Below are 21003 nucleotides of genomic sequence, written 5' to 3'. Positions count from 1 at the left end.
GGGGGGTATGGTACTACAGGGCCCCCACCATGTTTGTTTGAATTCAGGGGCAACATAACTGGTAGCATATCCCCTGTCCAAGTGTTATTGACCCATTGATGTAAGTCAGCTTGATTGGGCGGCACAGCTTGTGGGCCTTTGCTTGTGCTTTAAGAGGACCGCCTCAACAAAGTCTAGGCTCAGTGTTCATGCAGACAAATTCTTGCAGTGCACCGACTCATTGTAGCCACCACAGTTGGAGAAGAAAGTGGGTGATTGCATGCCAGATGCAGGTGAGAGACCCATTAACGGTTGGCACATTTGCACACATCAAAGGTCAGTGGTTTATGGATAGAGAAGCACTACCCCTGGGTATCGCTGCCAAATCTCTAGTGACCTCCGTAACCTCCCTCTGTGGACCACTTAAATTCCACATGGCCGTTTAACAAATTATGCCTATTGTTCATATGACAATGGAGCCTCTGTGACTGAATGGATAGCAGTGACCCTTACATGGGCTGTGACTGAATTCCACGCATTCCAATATGAAGAATGTGAAGTGGAATTAAATAAAGTACGAGACACATAAAGATTTTATTGGTCTTCTTTAAGCTTTATTTAAGTAGAGTTCTGTGCAGAGGCTAAATGTGAATGAGAGCAAAGAGAAAGTGAGTAAGGAGGAGTGAGAAAATGCTTTTTTTATTGCAAGGGCAAAGTTAGGGAAAGAGCAATAAAAAGCTGAGGAATAGCGTTTTTGAGGAGGATAATTTGAAGCAATACGGTTCTGCTTCTGTAATGACATGTTTCTCTACCCAAAAAATCCAACTTCCTGGCTCTGCCTGTCCTCTAATGTTTTCTGTCTCTAGAGCTGGTCTTGTCAGAGAAAAGAGAATTATAGATTCCTGACAAGAAAGAAAATGTCGTGTACGCTATTTTAGAAGTGTGTATGCATAATTTAGCTACCTTGGTTGATAGCTGTGAAGCAAGAAGACTGACAACACTTTTTTGTATACTGTTTGACATCAGAATGAACAAGCTTTCAGTACATCATGTTCAAATGAAAGTTCAAACGTTTGCTTTGAAGTTACGTTCCAACCACAAGCTTTTAATGGCATATTGTTCAGTTTATTTAGTATAGAAGTTTCTCATGCGGCACCAAGCACACATTCATCAAGAGTTGTATAAACTAAATGTCGCAAGGTTGACAAGTGGTTGCTGGTGGTTGTTGCCAGGTGAAATCGGTTGCAGAGTAATAGATTTGTATTTTCTAATTCGTTTTTATTTTAATTTCATTTTGACTTTTTATTTTTAATTCAGTTTAGTTTTATTGAGTCTCTTTTTTGTTTTAGTTTAGTTTTATTACTAACACTTTATTAAAGTGTTAGTTTCAGAGGCAAGATTTAGTAAAATTTAGTACATTTTAGTAAAATCAGCACTGGTGTATATAATACCAATAAAAAAACAACAACATAATTTTATGAAAGCAGTTGAGTCTCAGTCTTGTGAACATCTTGTGGTTCACAAAACTGTATTAGTTGTTTTTTTTTCCAGAAGTTTAGTGTTTTATTTTTGTCATATTGTGTCTTTTAGTTTGTAGTTTAGTTTTAGTGAACTACAATTACCCTGGTCGCTAGCAGATTGCTTTGGTGACGTGTAGCTTAGATGGAAGATGGCAACTTGTCTGCAAATGCTTGCCAACTAATAACAAAGCAGTATTAAAACTTGAAATATTGCAACTCAAAGTGGAAACAGAGAACTTTTACCTTCAAGTTTAAGGTTGTTTGCCAACGCTGCAGCTAAAAAACTTTCAGAAAAATTGTACTTTCAAGGCCACCAATCACTGAATGCACATTTTTCAATCACTGGTGGTTGCCAGGAAGTCACTTGCTGGTCTCTAGACCCGTGTTATTGGGGCCTTATTCACCCAACCCTACATTCTCACACATACATTCTCTCACAGACAATTTAGTTGTGTGGTTTGTTGTCATGTGATTGCAAAACCTCAATAGTGTTTGCTTGAAGCGCTCTAAAACTGGCTCTGAAAACACTTATACATATATATTATCCTTTCCAATTGTTTTAGCCTTTTGTCCACACATACAGAGTTTTAGGTCAAAGAAAGAACTCCAGAGTTGATGTGTAGATGAGGTAGACTTGAGTCTGTGAGATCTGAAGAGAGTACAGCACAGAGAAGGAGGTTCGGATTGGTTTGCTTTGTGTTCATTTGTGTTTTTACGTGAATGGAGATTTTTTTAAGCCTTTATAATGACATGATTATTTATTTATTTATTTGAGGACTTTTATTCTTCCATTCCCTTCCTGCAGGAACAGCGTGGTATTTGACATTTAAAGGGGACTTTTCCATCTGGATTATATAAGAAATTGCTAAAAGGAGATGGAAAGTGAAAACCTGTGGCGAGCTTAACATGTATTATGTGTCTGTGCGTCATGCTTAGAACATGCATTTTTCCACAAAGGATTGATCCCATTTGCTTGAGTAAAATCTCAGTGTAGTTGATGGAGATGTTTGTACTTGTGAGTTAGCGGGTTGCTAGAATCTGACCAGCAGTCTATGGCTCGATTGGAACAGATTTTGCTATGTAAGCGTTCGCTTAAACGTCAACAGCAGAGTATGGTCTTTTCATACTCTAATCCTTACATTGTCTCTTTGATATGTGTTGCACACAGCTGTGCACGACTATGTTCATTTACTGTCAACCTGCATGTTGGTATAGGAAGGACAGAATAGTAAAAGAGTGAGGTGGTCAGGAGGGAAGCCTCCAGTATAATGACAGTATGCTAATAAGTTGATCAGCAGGCGCCTGATCCTGCTCAAATGGAACACAACATGTTCCATAAAGGCTGTCATCTAAGCAGCTGTGCAGAATGTAACATTGTGATCAGGCTATAATACCACTTTCTCACTCAAAGTACTGCAGAACCAGAGTTATTTTAGTTTTGTGCTTTCCAGTTATTAGAATTTTCTTTCCTTTTTTCAGTTTAGTTTCGTTTCAGTTAGTTTCCAGAGTGAGTTTGCTCTCTTCAGTTTTGTTTTTATTCTTTGAAAGTTTACTTTCAGATTTATTAGATTTATTAGTTTCGAAGTGAATCTGTCATGTAATTATAAATTTTCAGGGGCTTTTTTAATATTCACAGTAGGTATTTTAAAAAAAAAAGCACTTTTTGGAGACACAGTCGAGTACACTGTCGCAAGTATTAATAAACAGATGCACAAATCCTCAAAAACTAAAACACTGGTCAAAGATAAAGAGTATCACAATGGACTTTCTCTGTTAAGTCGGGCTTTCTGCTGTAGGGTCTGTGTGCCTTCACATAAAAATGGGCATTTCACAGGTCATATGACTCTTTTTCCACACAAAATGATCCCCCTGAGTGCCGCCTACTACAGTCAGAGACATTATCAAATGAAGATGATAACATGGTGATAAAACCCTGTAAAGGACATAAACAGTAAAACGAAACACTGTTGCAAATAATGCAAGTTAATCTGGCGATTAGTCACACAGAGCAGTAAAATCAACCTTTTAGTTTGAGTTAATTGCTTTACCGCTGAGTGCCCTCTACATGATGCAGTTTAGCAAGTTTAAGAAGTTAAGTTGATTCTTGTATTGTTTTTTCTCTTTTGAACCTAGAACCTATTTTGCACAGTAGTCATCTGCTCAGTTTTTTAAATAGTTTATTAGCAGACAGAGCCGCTGCTGTGTACTGGGATTGCAGCCCTGGTTTGTGGCGGGTGGTATCCTAACATAGCTGAGCTATGCAGCCAATTGTTTTTTTATACCTAATAAAAATTTAATTAAATACTTTGACCAACTAGTATTTCAGGAGCAAAGCAACTTTGAAATATCCAGTCCCATTCAGCCAAGCCAACTTTATTTATAAAGCACTTTAAAAACAGCTAGCACTGACCAAACTGCTGAATCTTAAACAAGAAAAAGTATAAATACTAAAAATAAAAATACAATAACAATAAACAATATAATAAAATTAGCAATTCTATAATGGGTTTAAAGCCAAACCAAAGAGGTGGGTGTTCAGACTAAAAATATCGACATTGAGGAGACCTTTCTAATTTCTAATGGTCACAATTGTTCCACAATTTGTGATCTGCAAAAACAAATAAAAGAATTTTAAAATGAACTCTAAAATGAACAGGCAGCTGTGAGCAGTGAGGATAAAATGGGAGTTCCAGTTGAGTTGTAATAAAAGCATGGATTTCACTGCTGATCTCACTTTAAAACCCAATTCAGTTTTATTTATATAGCACCAAACCACAACAACACTCACCCCACGGCACTTTATATCATATAGTAAAGATCCAACAATATTAGAGAGAAAACCCCAACAATCAGAGGCCTACTTTGAACAAGACCTTGATGACAGTGGGAAGGAAAAACTCCCTTTCAACAGGAAGAAACCTCAGACAGAGACATAAATCTGTGAGAGGATTTTGTAAAGCCATGGCAGGCAGTTCTCCACGGCTGAATTAAGCCATAGTGTTGTGTTGTGTAGTGTTCTTTGTTTTTTCAAATGCCTCTCTCCTCATTCATTTAATAAAGGCTTCAAAATAACTGCTCAAAGGTGTTACCACGAAAGCTGCCGAGCAGCGAGACTTGCCTCTGGAAGGACTTTCAAAGCAGCTGCTTGTTACTTTACATAATGGATATGACTGTGCATGTGCCCTTTGTGGCATTTTAATATTACATTTGAAGACAACACTGTCAAAGGTCCCTCTGTGCTTTTCTCAAGTGGCTGTTTCATAAGCGAAGGCTCCCTCTCATCTCTCTCCCTTCGTCACTGCTGATTTGCGCTCTTCCTCTAATCAAAGCTTAAGAGGAGTTCATCTCCTCTCCTCTCCTCCCCCTCCATCTCGCATATCTGTTTATCTCTGGCCAACGGTGTCACACAGGCTCGCCTGTTCTCTTTCTGTCTCTAGGCTTGTATAATGAGCTCTGCTTGGGACAGGACATTCTCCAGTTTGGCCTTTTACTCTCTGGCCAAGAGGGAGTGGGAGGCTTGAATAAGAGGAGGAAGAAAAGAACGCTTAGATAGATGTAAGTAGTCTGTCACTATAGCAGCATACAGGGGTAGGTTGAATGTGTTCAAAGAGAAAATTTGGATCGGCTAACTTAATTACTCTCTGCATGGAACAATAAAAAGTATGAGTAGGTTGAGATGGTTTCACGGTTCCCCGTCTCTCTGCTGCTTCATGATTACAGTCCTGGACATGAATCCTGCATATCATGGTAAACAATAGTTTATTTACTTATATGTTTAACCAAAGGCTGATACTGTGTTTAAAAGTCTGTCATAAAAGTATGCAGCATTTGAGTTTTTCCTACACCGTGGCACAAATAGACTGTTGTCAGTGTCACCGAGTTGTACATTACCATGTTTTCCAGTAGGGGTCAGTGTTGATACAATTATGATCTACTGTTTAACTGAATCGTAATTAAGTATTGTATACATACTGACTCCATTATAAATAAAAACATGTACTTTTAATAATATTTGGATAACATAACTAACTATTTTTATAGGAAAACAGAATTATGAAAATATTTTGGCAACATTGAAAAAATGTTAATGTCCATTTTAAGAGAAAACGTAGTGAGTCAGTAATGCCACAGGCCTGTATATAACTGTACATTGTTAGCCTTTATTCGGAAGAGAGATATAGAGGAAGACAAATGATACGCAATGTGCTCCTTGCTATCTGATCAGTGCTTGTTGGCAGTAGCTGGGTTCAGGCTGAACACAAAATGAGACCGTGGCTTGTGAGAATGTGGACGTTGCTGATAGCTTTAAAAAGAAGCTGAAGACCTGCCTGCTATTATTTAGTTTTGTCCATTTATACTGTTTTCATTGCTGTATCTTACTTGATATTGTAGAGCAGCTTGTGACTTTTGTTCTTGTTGCTCTTGATAAATGCTGTATAAATAAACGTACTCCCTTACTTGTAGGACGAGTTTGTTGCTGTTTACACCAAATCCATCGTGACTTTATTACATATAATAAAGTCAAGCTGTCTTTTAGAGGGGAAGCTATGATCTGCCCAAGGAGACTCCAGCAGCAGTAGCAGTAGCCATCAGTTTCGGCCTATCCACTGCTTGTAATCCATACTAATGCATTTCTCAATTTCCTGATGAACGAGACACTCAGTCCTTGAATCTTTACGCTTTCTTAGAGCTGTCTAATCCCTGTGACTCTGTCTGAGATGTTTCGCTTTTAATGGCTGGCTGTATTTGAGCAGTAATGGCCACTGTGCTCCCCTTTTCTGTGTTCGACCCTGTATCCGTGTGGAGACAATAGAGTGAGCTGTGTTGAGAATCAATACGTCTCCCTTTGTCTTTTTTTTTTGTGCGGAAAGTGGAATTAGTTCCATCTTCAGAGCAGCAGTATTTTAGAGAACAACAGGCTCACTTAGTGCCTCTCTGGGTTTTAGATCTCACTTTCAGAACTCTGAAATGTCATTGCTCTTACCATCTTAACACTGATGGTTTAGGTTGAGTACACCTTGCTAATTACACCCTCTCAAGTAAAATACTCTTGTGAAGTCAGAGTTAGACAAAAGCAGAAACTTGTAAAGAAACAGAGTGAAACATTAGTCTTTAGTGCTAGTTGGACAAACTTCTACTGTTCTTCTATCTCGGATACAATGTGGTCAGTTCAACAGGTCACACTGACTTCACATTCCCCATGTGGTGTTTTCACTTCTGTTTCTCTCAGGTACCATTCAGGCATCTTCTACTTCATTTTCTAAAGGATTTTGCTGTTGTGTTTGAGTAAATCGAATAATTTACCCTTATTTACTGTAATACACCCTCTTACATCAAATCTTGTTGAGCCCATTATTCGTTAGTCGAACACAAGAACACTAATAGCCTTTTCCCAGGAGTACCTACTTGGGTCAGCTTGGCACAGCTTTTAGGGTTTTCCATTAGGTGGTAGTACTTGGTACCAGGTACTTTTTTAGTGCCTACTCGGCTGGGGTTCCAAGTGATCTGAGGCGATTCGAAAATGTGACGTCAGCAGACTGCATGTCACTGATTGGCTAGTCAGTAGTATCACTTGTTGAGTCATGAGAGCTTCTCCTTCACAAAAATCCAGGCCGCTAATTTTGAAACCTGAAAATTCAGGAAATAGCTACACAAAAAACAACATGGTGGTCCCTGAGTCTGACAAAAAGCCTTAGACTGACCAGCACGTATACCAGCGCCTCGATACCCGTTGCTGTGGCGTTCGTGTCTCATAGAAATGATGTCGCAAGACTTTCAGTCGCATGCTGTAACAACCATAAGCACATTACATTTTACGAGTTTGTAAAGGAAAATGACTGAAAACAAGTCAAGTCAAGTGGAGCAGGCACTAAAAGGCTAAAAGGTTTTGCAGGACTCCACCTGCAGACACCATTTTGACTCTTGCTTAATTCGTTCTCACTGCCCTAAATGGCTTGTACAGTCAGTACAGTCAGTGCAATACATTTATCATGATAGATTGAGTCATTACTCTGTCTGTACACTGCAGGACTTTTTTTTATTTAAAAAGCCTTTTCCACTCTGCTGCTCTTGAGAATAATCAATTCACATGGCTGACTGACTGGAAAATAGTCACTTAAATAACTCCTAGTGATTCTTGGGTTTGAGGAAAGGCTGTCAAAAAGATTGTAAAGAAACTTGCACATCTGTATTATCTCTATAGTGCATATTTGAATGTTCAAGTAAGGTAAATAGAGCAGGCAGTTTTTAGATTTCATGTTACTGTGAGCTAGAATGACCAAAACCAACTAACACCTAGCCCCAAGTAATCGAAAACTTCCAATAAACTGCACTGCAGATTTTAGTTTTCGTAGGGTAATTGGAAGAAAATTCATCACAACTTGAAAATATGTTGATTATTGTTTGTTTTTTTTATAAGACCTCAGATGTCCTCTAGACCTATGAAGACCAGTCTTATCAAAAACTAAGTACACCTTTTCAGCTTTTAAAAGATTTAAACGGGTAAGCAACAGCCAGGTGCTACTGATCAAATTTACTTCACCACCTCTATAAGAGCACTGATCTGGTGCAGGAATGCGTCCATACAACGCCACAAGGAGTGACCCAAGAGCTACAGTTAAATTTCATGACAGTAAAATTAGAAAAAGACTGAACCAGTGTGGATTGTTTGGAAAGCCTCCCCTGTCTAAAAATAGCATGGCAAAGTTACATCTGAATGTACCACAAGACGTCAGGAACGATATTATTTGGACAGATAAAACCAAGGTGGAGATGTTTGGACAAAATATACGGCACCACATTTCACCTCATAACAGTGGTTAAGCACGGTGGAGGAGAAGTGATGAGTTGGGCACCTCATGGTCATTGACCTGACCTCTGTATTGCCTCTGTATATAATTCGAGAGTCAAATATGAGGCCATCTATCTGGCAGCTAACAGCTGGCTAAAATTGGGTCATGCTAAAGCACATGCAATCTCAAGCATATCAGAATGACTTGAAAAGGAAAGAACCAAGGTGTTGCAGTGCATCAGTCAAAGTCCAGCTCTCAGTCTGATAGAATACCTGAACGTCATGTCAGGAACTTAAGAGGAGCTATGTGATCATTAACAAAAAAAAGTAAACCTTGCACATATCCTGAACTCTCCTTTGATTGTTTTTTTTAAGCTGTTATTCTCAGATTTATTAGCATTTTGTTCTGGAGGTCTTATTTTGAAAAGCAATTTGAATTCTTGCAATGTTTGCCATATTCATTAGTACCTGCGAAAGCTTATTTGGTCCTTTTATAATGCAAATGTTTTTAGCCAGCATACACATTAAAATGAAAGCCTGTGGTTTACTTTACTTTTTTCTTGGCCTTTCTTCCTTTTGGCCCTTTGACTGCCCACTGGTGTGTTTGTCATCGAGGCAGAGGGGAGCCACCAGCTGTACACGAACTCTTCCTGACCCTGGACTGGCTGTCTATAAACTCCTGGCTGGTCAAACAAGAACTCATTGTAGGTAGCTATTCCCACAGCGACTATCATGCTGGCAAGATCAATCTGCTTTCAAATAAAAAAGAAAGCGGTCCGGCCTTACACGCGCCGCTTTTGTGTGTATGAATAACACTCAACTGCCATATGAGTTCAGTAACCTTACAGACTAGGTTTTTAAGACTTTGCGTGTTGTGTGTTTATTGCTGCTTTCACCTTTAAAAGTACAGAAAATATGTACACTCTTCAGGGGTTTTTGTTTTTCATGAGCTCAGTGGCAGCAATGCAAAACCTGGAGGCAATGCATTTCTCCTGCTTTGCAGCAGGAGGCTCTGGCTTGATACTGAGTGATGTATGCTTGCTAAATACGCTCTGTGGGACCTCGGGAATGCCTACTCTATGTTATAAGACATACAGGCACAAACACACACTGCTATATTGTGTCGATGGGAGTTTATGGACTGGGGTAATGACAAAAACTCTTCACAGCATGCAGCGTTATGGTCCCCACTGCTCTCACTAGCAACAAGCAGCATCACAGTGAACAATTGAGCAGCCACTGAAGGAAGGAAATGTATTGCAGAGCGCGAGTATGAGAGAAAAAGAGAGGAAGACTTTGATTAGGTACAATCAACACAGAAATCTGTTCATCTTGGAAACCATGGCAGACTTTGATTACAAGAATGTATAAAATTGACCTTTTTTGAGCTGTTTATGATTGTGTGTTTCTGATTAGATATCTTGATTTTTATAAGTGTCTTTTTTGGTAATAAGTTTAACTTAACTTGTGACTTTTTAGTCAGTTTCCAGCTGGATCTAATAGCTGTTTTACATGAGTGGAGCTGAATTTTATTATTTATTTATTTATTTTTGGGGGGGTTCTGCCTTCAATTTGTAATTACATGGCTACAGTGAAAAAGTTTCAGCTTGCTCTGACGACTTGAAAATCAATGCAGTTTAACCATAGATTTGTCAAAGTAACCCAGCTGTCATTCACAGGATCATAACTGGGGACAAAAGTCTGATTCCCAGCTTAGAGACAGACTCCAAGCAGCAGTCTTTAGTGGAAGAAATCATGGCATATAAACCCGAGTATGGGCTTGCAGGCAGGACGTTTACCACAGACTATCTACACCGTGGCCATGTCCCAGGGAGTTTTTTTTTTTTTTGCCCACACCAGTGCAGTCTTTGCTCATCACCCAACCTGTTTGCTCCCATTGACTCACCCAAATAAAATTCAGGTTGCTGGGTGGCTGTTTTGACAAAGAGGATGAGATGGAAGTCCAACTGGGCAAAACATGACTGGAATAGGAGTGCTGGAAACTGTGCTGTGCTTCACAACGTGACAGCCTTAAAGGGGCTAGAGGAGAAATCAGTGGACTTTGTTGGGACTCACTGTAGTCTCTTTTAAACATATTTTAACAAGCACGCAGTTAGATCTGCTTAGAAACCGTACCCAACATCAGAAAATGAGTATTAGAAATTTCCTGTGAAGTGACAGGTGAAACCTGTTTTATTTAAACACATTACATCATCTACGTTTTTGGAGTCACGCCAAGATCTCAAGAGCTCTGTAAGGTATTCAACAAAAATACTTATTTTCAAGGGGTGTCTCAGCAACTAACAGTTATTTGAAGTAAATCAGCTTTCAGGACTGGCTTCTCCAGAAAATCCAGCTCTGGAGCAAGTTTTTTTTTTTTTGTATGAATTAGCATTATGTGAAGTCAGGAAGAAGCTAAAAGCACTTCCATAACTAAGCCCTAATGTGCACACATGTCTGCATTTGTTCCATTGTATTTAGATGTGGACTATGGGCCGTCTTCTTCATAGCATGCAGTGATTGGCTGGTTTATCACTCTTTATAGCTTATTTACATTTGCTTCTGATAGGCTGTCACTCCCAGGCATGCTTTTTTTGCCTGAGGAGGCAAATTAGTGGCTGAAGTGTAAAACCTGGAACATGACTGAAAAAACTGGATCCGGAGCCACTGAATGTCAAAGGTTGTGACGTTTTATTAGCAAGTGTTGCTTCCTGCTCCAGAGTTTGTCTTGTGTGTGTGTCTACAGCAGCTTTAGTTTGATTGTGGGAGGGAACTGAAACCTGCTGTGATCTGATAGCTGGCTTGTTAACTCCATTCCACTGAAGGCTTTGCCTGTTTTCTAGGCATCCCAAACTTTTTCCCCCTGTTGTTCTCAGCCACATAGCATGTTGTCTTCTCTACACTCACAGGATTTGAGTTTCAGGGGGTGAGGACAGTTGTTTTGACTGTGTAAAGCTGTGTGATAAATTCTCCTTCGCTCCTGTTTGAATGTGAAGAACTGGCTTTGTGACTGTCTCTAAAATTCCTTTAGTGCACTGGGAGCAGGAACAGCTTTCCTGTCATTCAGGATACACGCTCACACTATTCCGGACATCATGCCTTTGGGATCTCTGTGTGGGAAACTTTGAGGAGGGGGAGTGCTCAGAGGTTCAGAGCAGTAACCTGAGCTTGTGGGACAAGACACAAGTATTGGAGCTGAAGTAAATGTTCGATGGATTAATGTTCTCTTTCTTCAGAGGGAAATGGTTTCACAGTGGTGGGGATTTTGTTCTGACACTACCAATGAGGACTTGAGTAGATGTGAATCTCTCCAAGAGGACTCCTGAGTGAAATTTTGCCATAAATTTGAGTTGTGATCCATGAAAACCTCTCCTCACATTTTTCTGCGCCGGTAGCACCTCAGGAGGACTTGGATTTTAGTGCTGTTCATATTTTTTGTGTCGGATTCGGAGTGGGAAATCACACCATGGCTGGAGTTACAAGGAAGGGATCTGGGAGACCCTCATACTACTACAGATTCCTGGGCAAATCCCGACTGCAGCGTCAGCGGAGCCGGTCACGCAGCCGCAGCAGGCCGTCTGCCAGCAGGGGTAATAAATACTACAACTGCTAAAAAAGAAAAAAAGCTCACCATGCAGCAGTTTCAACCTCATGTACACAATGTTAGTTTAGATAAAAACTCGCTGGCAGGGCATTAATACTCATATAATCCGTGGCATTTCCTCTTTTCTAATTTTTGACATCTCTTCTGCATCGCTCATAGGAGAACTTCTCTTCTGGTAGCATTATTTTTAGTCCTGGCAACAACAAGCTGTGTGCTGCCGCTCATGTTTGTGTGTTCCTAAGAAGAAGTTTGAGTTTGTCAGTTGACAGTTTGGCGGAACTATTCGCAAAGTGATGCTGCTCTCACATTTCACCATCAAAGCTGGGAAGCTTGCAGTTCATCGCGAACCTGATGAATTCCACCCTGTTTGGGCACTCTGCCCACATGTGTGTTTTTTCTTATTAGCAACCAAGAAAAAGCTTGAAGTCTGTTAGTTTTTCTGCACTGCATAACTATTTTGTCTTTATTTTTTTTTTGCCACTCTGTGCCCTCCAGCAGTGTGTTTGTTCACTTTGCTGCTTCTCTGGATCACTGTACATAGTGCTTGCAGTGTTCGAACTGCAAGGTTCTAGTGAGAAGTCTGCCCCCAAGGCTTTGCTAACATTACTTGAATGAATAGGAAAGAATTATCTCTGAAATCTTCAACCTATTGATTTTTTTCCTTCTAAGTGAGCTGAAGTAAGGTGCCAACCAGGATATGAAGAAGAAAACTATGATTACTAAGTGATTTACTCTGCAGTGGATGTGATGCAGAAGTTTCTAAAGTGAGGATAGTTCAGGAAAACATGTGGCTCTCGCTCACTGAGACTTAATGCTGTTTGTGCTCCATCTCTTCTATAGTAAGAGACGGACAACGCTGGACCTGAGCGTGAGAGCGAGACAAATGCAGTGTGTAGGTGCCTGCTTTGTATGTCTTCGCTCCAGCTGATGAAAGAGATGCTTTGAAGTCTCCACTCTGTGTCATTCACTCCTCCAAAGAGATCGCGCACACGCATGCATGCACACGTGCATCGAGTTTAAGTACAAAGGCACACGAAAACACGCTTTGCCTTGATCTCTGTGGCTAAGTGCAAGCTCCTTGCACAAAAAACTTTTACACACAGGCTGCAGATTGTTACGGTGACACACAGACGGGTAAAGTCAGCAGTACTGAAGTTACATTCCCACTTCTGTTTCATTTGGGAAAAAAAGAGCTTTCATTAGCTTGTAGGGTTAAATAAGATGCATATGCAGTAAGAAGAACAACATATGCTCACCGGCCACTTCGTTGGCTGCACCTGTTCAGTTGCTTGCAAGTGCAAATAGCTGATAAACCAATTGTAGGGAAACAACAAGTGCATTTACGTGTGCAGACGTGATCAAGGGGGATTGCTGAAGTTTAAACCAAGCAGTTTTCGGCATTTTCAAATTATGTTACAGTTTGCACGGGGTCACCACAGTTGGACAATAGAGGTTAGGCGCAATTTTCTTTTTCCGTCTCACTGTCGCCAAGTGCTTAGTCGTCTGATTGTTGGGGTTTTCTCTGAATTATTGCAGGGTGACTGTTGTTGTGATTTGGTGCTGTAGGAATTGAATTGAATCTTCTGATGGCTGCTTCCAGCAGGAAAACACACCATGTCACAAAGCTTAAATCATCTCAAACTGGTTTCTTGAGATTTACAGTGAGTTCACTGCACTCAAATGGCCTCCATAGTCACCAGACCTCAATCCAGCAGTGAACCTTTAGGATGCGGTCCAACAGGATGTGCATCACGAATGTGCAGCTGACAAATTTGCATCAACTGTGTGATGCTATCATGTGAATGTTTCCAGCTCTTTGTTGGATTTATGCCACAAAGAATTCAGGATGTTCTGAAGGCAAAAAGTAGTTCAAAGCCAGTACTAGGAAGTGTACCTAATGAAGTGGTCGCTGCATGTACGTGTGTAGCTTGTGAGATGAAGTAAAAATAAAATAGCTAATTAAATTTGATGACATGTAAAATCAGCTACATGTTTACATGCAGTGTAACCAGGTGCACATATTTCAGTATTTTTGCTGCACCGTGTTAGCAGACTGCTTCAGAAGCTACTTGTTGTCCACCTTGTGTTAAACCAAAAAGGAAATACTTTCATTCCTCAAATGAAAGGTGGTGTATTATATTCTATTGAGCTAGAATATAATACACAGCGTACTTCTGCAATGAATTCAGCCCATTGTTTAGTTCACTTCGACTCTTTGGAAGCAGAGTATGAAGCTGCTTTCACACACTGCAGAGCACTGTAGCCCTGAACTTTTCTATACGTCACCTGACTCATATTAACCGGCCTTTAAACCGCCACCCTTCTAGTACCAAGTCTTTGTGATGTCAGGTTGTGCAGGTGTGCAAATAGTGCAACTAGACATCTGAGCCTTCACTGCTTGTGAGTGAGGATCTTGTGTATTTGCAGTGGTGCAAACAGAATTAAAGCCAAGCTATATCTCACCTAATTCTCCAGAGAGGCTCGAGCCTTTACTAATAGAATAACATCGTTTTTCCTTTTTAGCACAAATGTAACACTTTTATTTTCATGCAGCCAAAAACGGGAGCCTGAATCAGTGCTATTGTTGCTCCAGATGGTTCAAAAGTTTAAATGAGCAAGTTTTGGCTTTGGCAGTCTTGCAGCTATTTCACAGCATTAGTGTGGTTAAAAACAAAGTAACTCTTTGTTATGCACATGTATGTTACGGCAGAGAAATCAAATCTATCTTGGTGAAATCAGATTCAATTTTTTTTATTCCTTACAGTTATGGAAGGTTTACTGCAGAAAGTGGACGGTTGCCTTCTTACTTGGGTGGCTGCACTTATTTTTGGTTCTTTTTGCACTGTCTTTGCAACTAGTAAGTACTTTAGCTTTGTCAGTCACGTCTAGATTAGCCGTACATTCTCTCGTCTCATCCAGAATGACTGCATTACCATAGAACAAATAGTACTACAACCACATAGTAGATTTTCTTTAATTTGCTGTAATGAGATCTGTGGGGAGAGAAGAAATAAATAAGAGGTCTCTCTGGTAAACACTTTAGTGTGCCTGAAGCAAGATGAGACGCTATTGTTGAGATGTGTCTCACATGTGAAGCGCAGCAGCAAAGCATGGAACAATAAAGTTTTGCTCACACCATATCTTGAGGAAGGTGCTGTAGCCTCTCCTGTCTATTGCACAGTCAGTGGCACCGATCAGATGGCAGCCGCATGAGCTCATGTGTTATTGTTTTCTGAGCGTGTGCTTGTCTGTGCATTGTTATCTGTGAATGGAAAATTTCAGGAAGGTTCACCCTCAGAATCACTCTGGATCTGTTTCCTCTGCTCTGCCAGGGCTGGCGACATTTACATACAAAATTATCGCTCGTCTGTAAAAGGGAGAGCGGCGCAGCCTGTTCTGACTTGCGTGTTTTGGAGGCCCCCCCCCCCCCCGCAATCATGTAACTTGCATCTGAATTGTCCCCTGATTGGAGTACTGACTGTTTTTCACAACAGAATCCTTCATTTATCGCCTCTGTGTCAGACAAAGAGTCTTTGCATTACACAACAGCTTTAAAAAAAGTTAAAGGTAACTCTACTGAACTTTTTCAGCCTCCTCAGAGAGATGTTTTTGTTCGGTGGAACAAAATTGGGCCTTTGAAAGCGATATCCTCCCATATTGACACATTTCTAACAGCAAAGTTGAGCTGTCATTAGTAGATCTTTCAGGTACAAATCTGACAACAGATATTAGACTTACCTAAAGAGTGTTTTTGGAAAGTTTGGATCTTTCTCTCCCCCCAAATCTGCCCGTTACTCTGAGATAGAAATGACTTGACTTTTTTTTTTTTTGTCCATTGATCTCAGTCTGCTCTTGCATATTTTTTTTCTCCCTGACTTTTAAAGTTGGCAAAACATCACCTGAACACCACAGGAAGTGATTCTTTTCTCCCAGTCCTTCTAGATTACCTTGATTTTCCTTTCATCTGAGAAATCTTAGTGTTTTAAATTAGTTTGAGTAGTTTTAACTTCCCTAACCTTCATCCTGCTCCACAGAGTGTAAAAGAGATTTGTATTTTTGCCTTGTATGTCAGCCAAATTGGTTTGTGGATTGAAGTGCAGTTATCATCTTGGTTTTTTTGGGTTTATTTTGTGATGGATGTGACAAGTAAGAGGTGGATCTGAATGAGAAAACGATGACACTGTATGCTCAAAGGTCAGCTACAGTGTAACCAAGGTAACAGTATTGTAAATCTGCTCTATCAAATGAAACAAAATCATGTTATATTACATAGACATTTAACTCAGGAGCTTATATACTCAGGAAAATGCTTGAAGGTACAGTCAGTAATTTTTTGAGGGCATTTAATGGAAAAAGGATATTGTACTCATAAATAGACACAGTTACACACATCTATTAATAGACGCACGTCCTGTGCGTCTATTAATAGATGTGCGTGCATTAATAGATTTGGAGTGAGTTTGCGGTTTGTGGGAGCCGCCATGTTAACCCACCATATTTGAATACTGAATTCTCGCCCGGCATTGACAGCTGAGGTAAACTGTGGACTGACAGCCTTCTGTAGATGGGGGGGAAAAATTGTGGGGCAGATCTGGATCCACTGTAAACACTAGCAGAAAGATGCCGGCCACAGCCGTTATGAGCTACGGTCTAAATGTAATGTTTTTGCCACCATATCTATATTTATGGACTCAATTTATCAGAGATAAGAAAATAGAACTCTACAGAAAGAAATCCGTAATCTACTGATATCTAGTGGTGAACATTTTCTACACTGCAACACTAATAAGGCCATAAATCAAATAGGGAGTGTTGTCATTTTCTGACAGACCTTTTTATAATCTTTCATATGTTTTGCAACCATGAGGAGTCGCCCCCTGTTGGCCATTAGTAAGGATCATTCACTATTCAGACCTGGATACTAAGGCAGTATTTTATATATGGTCTATTTCCTTCCCCAGACCCTACTGGAAATAGCAAATTTATTCTGTTTCAGCTTCTTGTAAAACATTAGATGAGGTGATCTAAAAGCCAGTCTTTAAATTGGGAAGTAAAGTTGAAGGTTAAGGGTGTCTCCACTGCCTTTCAGGCAGCATTACAATAATGGCAAGACTTTGTGGAGATACAAACATGAGCTAATAAGTGAGTGTTAGCCATTCCCTCCTGCATTTAATCTTATGCTTCACTGCACTAATCAGATAATGGCTTTATAATAAAATTAAACAGTTTAATATGACCTGTGACCACTCAGTGGACTGTATGGATGCACAACAGCAAGTTTTGCAGTTCCTTAAAGTAAGGCAGAACTGCAGGAGAGAACAAAGGAGAGGAAAATTAAAAAAGAAATGCTACTGAAAAAGTTTAGTAGGACTTGTGAAGGGGAAAATTGACTTAGCTAGATGGTCGACGCAGAGGGTTTTATTATGTATAATCTGAATGTAAGAAGAGAGAGTACTGTAAACTCCAGTAAAACATGCGCATAGCATGAGCTAAAAGACTGCAGGTACACAGACAGGTTAGTGACTGGTCCATTGAGAGTCCTAACCATATTCAGCAGTGGTGCAACGGATCACGGTTGATCCGTAATCCGAACCGATCCCACGCCACGGTTCGGCACGCACGTGATCCGAAGATTCGAAAAAGAAGGGAAAAAAATATGTGTATGGTGCGCGTGGTCAGTCTGTCAAGCGAAGGTCTGTCCAAGTGGAGGAGCAGAGGAGTTTTCGGTATTTAAGCAGCCCTTTGCTGCCCAGTCCGACCGGGCTAAAGCTATTACAAAAGCTACTGGGGTGTTTAGCTGCAGACGGGAGGCCGTATTCCGTTGTGCAAAACAAGGGGTTTAAACTATGATGAATGTGCTTGAGCCATGCTATGATATCCCGTTGTGTCTACTTTAGTGGCAAGATCGTTCCAAGCATGTATGAGCAGGAAAAAATTGAAGTTGAGGCTGAACTGTCCTAGGCATCTTCTGTTGCCCTAACTACTACAAATGAGTGGACCTCCAGGGAAACGGAAAGCTACGTGACAGCTCATTATATCACAGTGGAGTGCGATATAATGAGCGGTATGTATTATTGTAGGGTCTACCTTACAATATAAAGCGCCTTGAGGCGACTGTTTTTGTGATTTAGCGCTTTATAAATAAAATTGAATTGAGTGGTAGATACAAAGCCCTACACTGCCCTATATTGAACCATAATTTTTTTTTAATAATTGCGTGGAATGAGTCTTGAGTTGAATGTTTTTAACAGGCAAAAAATACTTCAATAAGTGAATAAGTAAATGTTACATTTTTGAAAGCGCTGCTGCCGACAGTCTGCAAGAAAGTGTTTGAATTGCTCAATAACAACTCAATAATGCATTACCACTGACAGCTATTGCTCGTAATCATATTCTCAATGGGTCATTACCGAGAAACACTTTTGATCCGTGCTACTGCGTCACGTTTAATTTTTGTCAGGTTGTTTATGCTGTGTGCGAGTGCTTGTGTTTGTTCGCGCTGATATCTACTGATGGGAAGTGAGGACCGAGTTCGGGCTTATAGATGGGGAAATGCGTTGACAACAATTCAGACAGCCGTGGTGACTCAGTTTCTCACTCCCACGTCACATTCCCACTGAAACTCAGGAAGTCAAATAAGTCCGCATTCTGGCTTTCTGTCCCTGAGTGTTCAGCTGCTTTAAATTTTAACATGTCAGAGAGAGAGGGGGGTAAAAAAAGAGGGTATTAGAGCTAAGTGGTGCCAGGTTCAGCCTCAACTTCAATGCCAAAGGAATCACTTTGCTGTTTTCTCTAAAACAGATTAGCCCTTTGATCTGTCTCTGCAGCTTGCTCCCGAGCCTCCTCTCTGTGATTAAAGTCATGTTTTAGTAAAGACTTCACTAATCAACACAGGCAACATGATTCTTTCGGTATTTTTGACTTCATTCTCCGCAGATGCGTACAATCAGGTCGAGAGGCTGGAGAATATGTGGGATCAAGTTTGCGTGGAGAAAAAAGTATTTCCCACTGACTTTGCCAGTTCTGTATTAAAAGGATGAGTGATAATGTTATCGCTTTGCCTCAACGATCATATAATAGAAAGCAGAGACGTGAAACGGAGAGACGGCTAATATAGCAGTGTGGCAGTAAAGTGGAGCCATCAGAACCTCTCTGCATCAACGCAGTGTTTAACCCAGGATTACTCTCAGATCTTTACTGAAGTCTGTGTCCTTGTTTACCCCCCAACCCACCCACCAGCCCGGTGAGTCATGGAGATGGGCCAGACGATGCAGTGTTTCTGAGCACCCAAAAAAAGACTCCACTAACAGCCTGACAGGTGCAAGCAAATTCCCCCCCCCCGCCCCCCAAATCCATAGATATCAACTCAGATTACAAGGCAGGAGTAGTTTTTGCGAAATAGCTGCAGAAATATAGAAGATTATTGCCTGTCAACATGCAGCGGACTGTATGTGTCACTGAAAATGGTTATTTTCTTATGGTATGTGCAAGAACACAGAAACACAGTTGACAGTGGAAATTGTGAAAATGGGACGTTAATGATATCAGTTGGTGCATTTTAGCCATCGTCATCCTTAAATTAACAGAATTCAGTTTTATTTACAGTATATAGCGCCAAATTACACCAGCAGCTGCCTCAAGGTGCTTTACAATCATACAACATAGAAACTGTAAATTAAACAACCTCCTGTGAGAAGCGCTTGATGACAGTGGGAACAAAAAAGCAGAACCAGGTTCGGGGGGGGAGCCGTCTGCAGTGATCGGCTGGTAGAGGTGGAGGCATTAGCACATTTAAACAACAGAAGCTGACCCAAAGGGCTTTAGAGACAGGCGTGTTTATATTCCAGGTCTCAAAAAAACATTCAAAATACATGAAAAGCTGAAATGTGTGTTTTGTTGTATTAACTAATTATTGGGGAAAGTAAAAATCACTGATATTTAGTGGTCAAAAATGTGCAAATTAATGATGATTCTTCTCATAAATCATGACATACTGCTCTCTCCTACAGCCACCATTATAGGTTAAAAACACCAGTATCGGTTTTGGTATCGGCAACACTGGCCCTGTATTTAATGGGTATTTGATAGATAAAATCTGCAGTATCCCACAGCACTACCGAGTGGGGGTTTAGGGCACAGAGGTGAGACAAAAGGCTCAGTGTGGAAGATGGCTAAGTAATGATTAAATGCAGATTGATGTTTAAACACAAAGTTAAAAAACAGACAAAAAGAATAATCAAAATACAAAGACACTGAAAGCACTGTAGCGCATATTGTGGTTTGTATTGTTGGGACTTGTCTGTAATAATGCGATCGACAAAACACAAAGATTGAGAACAAATATTGTGAAGCCAGGAGGCTGGAGTTTGAGTTCACCGTGTGCAGTTTGTATTCCTCAGAGGAAAACATTTTAAAGGCTTGCACAGAGGACTGCGTGAGCACCTTAGTTAATATGGCGCACCATCGCTTGACTCTGAAAGAGCTCCAGGGCATCTTGACTTTGACCCCTCAAGTCTCCAAGAATCTTAAGGGGGGAAACTTGTCTTCCACAAGTCTGATAACTCCCATAGAAGTTCAGTTCGCCTGAAGTCTGGTGACTGTTAAAGTTAGCGAATATAATTGATATAGTCTTCAAACCCTTCAAACCATTCGGTGATAGTGGAAGATGCAATTCCCGTCAGGATACAAGTGTTTTCTCACACTCAGAGCAACTCTGTATTGATTTGCAGTGACCCTTTCCTTCAAGCTGACCCAATCATGTCAGGAAAAGAGCTCCACAGATTCCCCTCACTACAGGGACTCAAAGGTTTGGGTTTTCCCTGTAATTTGTCGGGTCAGCATGGGACACTCGCTCCATATCTGTGTGAGTGCTAGTGCACTAGTGGATGTTATTGAAGTTAGTAGGATATCAGCCAGCACTTACAGGAATGCTGCAGCTGAGTCGCCCTCTGCACAAACACAAACTTCCTCCTTCTTTGCCCCACTTCTCCTCCTCCTCCATCCCTCTCCTGTGCTTTTCCATAACAAGCTGCACACAAAGGCAAGAATGCGCCAAGCTAAACACAAACCAAAGCTGCTCTCTTTCTTCATATCACTTGCATGTTGTTGGA

General features: G+C 40.6%; 1 protein-coding gene across 7 annotated transcripts in view; it reads left to right on the top strand.

The window, feature by feature from the left end:
* The window catches only part of dab2ipb (DAB2 interacting protein b), a 161531-nt gene that overhangs the window by 23191 nt on the left and 117337 nt on the right, over positions 1-21003 (top strand). For 2 of the 7 annotated variants that reach the window (XM_026173341.2, XM_026173340.2), the window contains exon 1: positions 9375-11879. The exons of 4 other annotated variants lie outside the window; for them this stretch is intronic. In XM_026173341.2, the coding sequence (XP_026029126.1) occupies positions 11756-11879 (124 nt within the window). In that variant the 5' untranslated portion in view covers positions 9375-11755. Of the gene's footprint in view, positions 1-9372; positions 11880-21003 lie in introns of those variants that run through there. One more of the 7 variants, XM_080304154.1, reaches the window with a different exon arrangement.

Source organism: Astatotilapia calliptera, chromosome 7, assembly GCF_964374335.1.
Source record: "Astatotilapia calliptera chromosome 7, fAstCal68.1, whole genome shotgun sequence".
NCBI classification, from domain to species: Eukaryota; Metazoa; Chordata; class Actinopteri; order Cichliformes; family Cichlidae; genus Astatotilapia; species Astatotilapia calliptera.
This window is presented reverse-complemented; position numbering and strand designations above follow the sequence as displayed.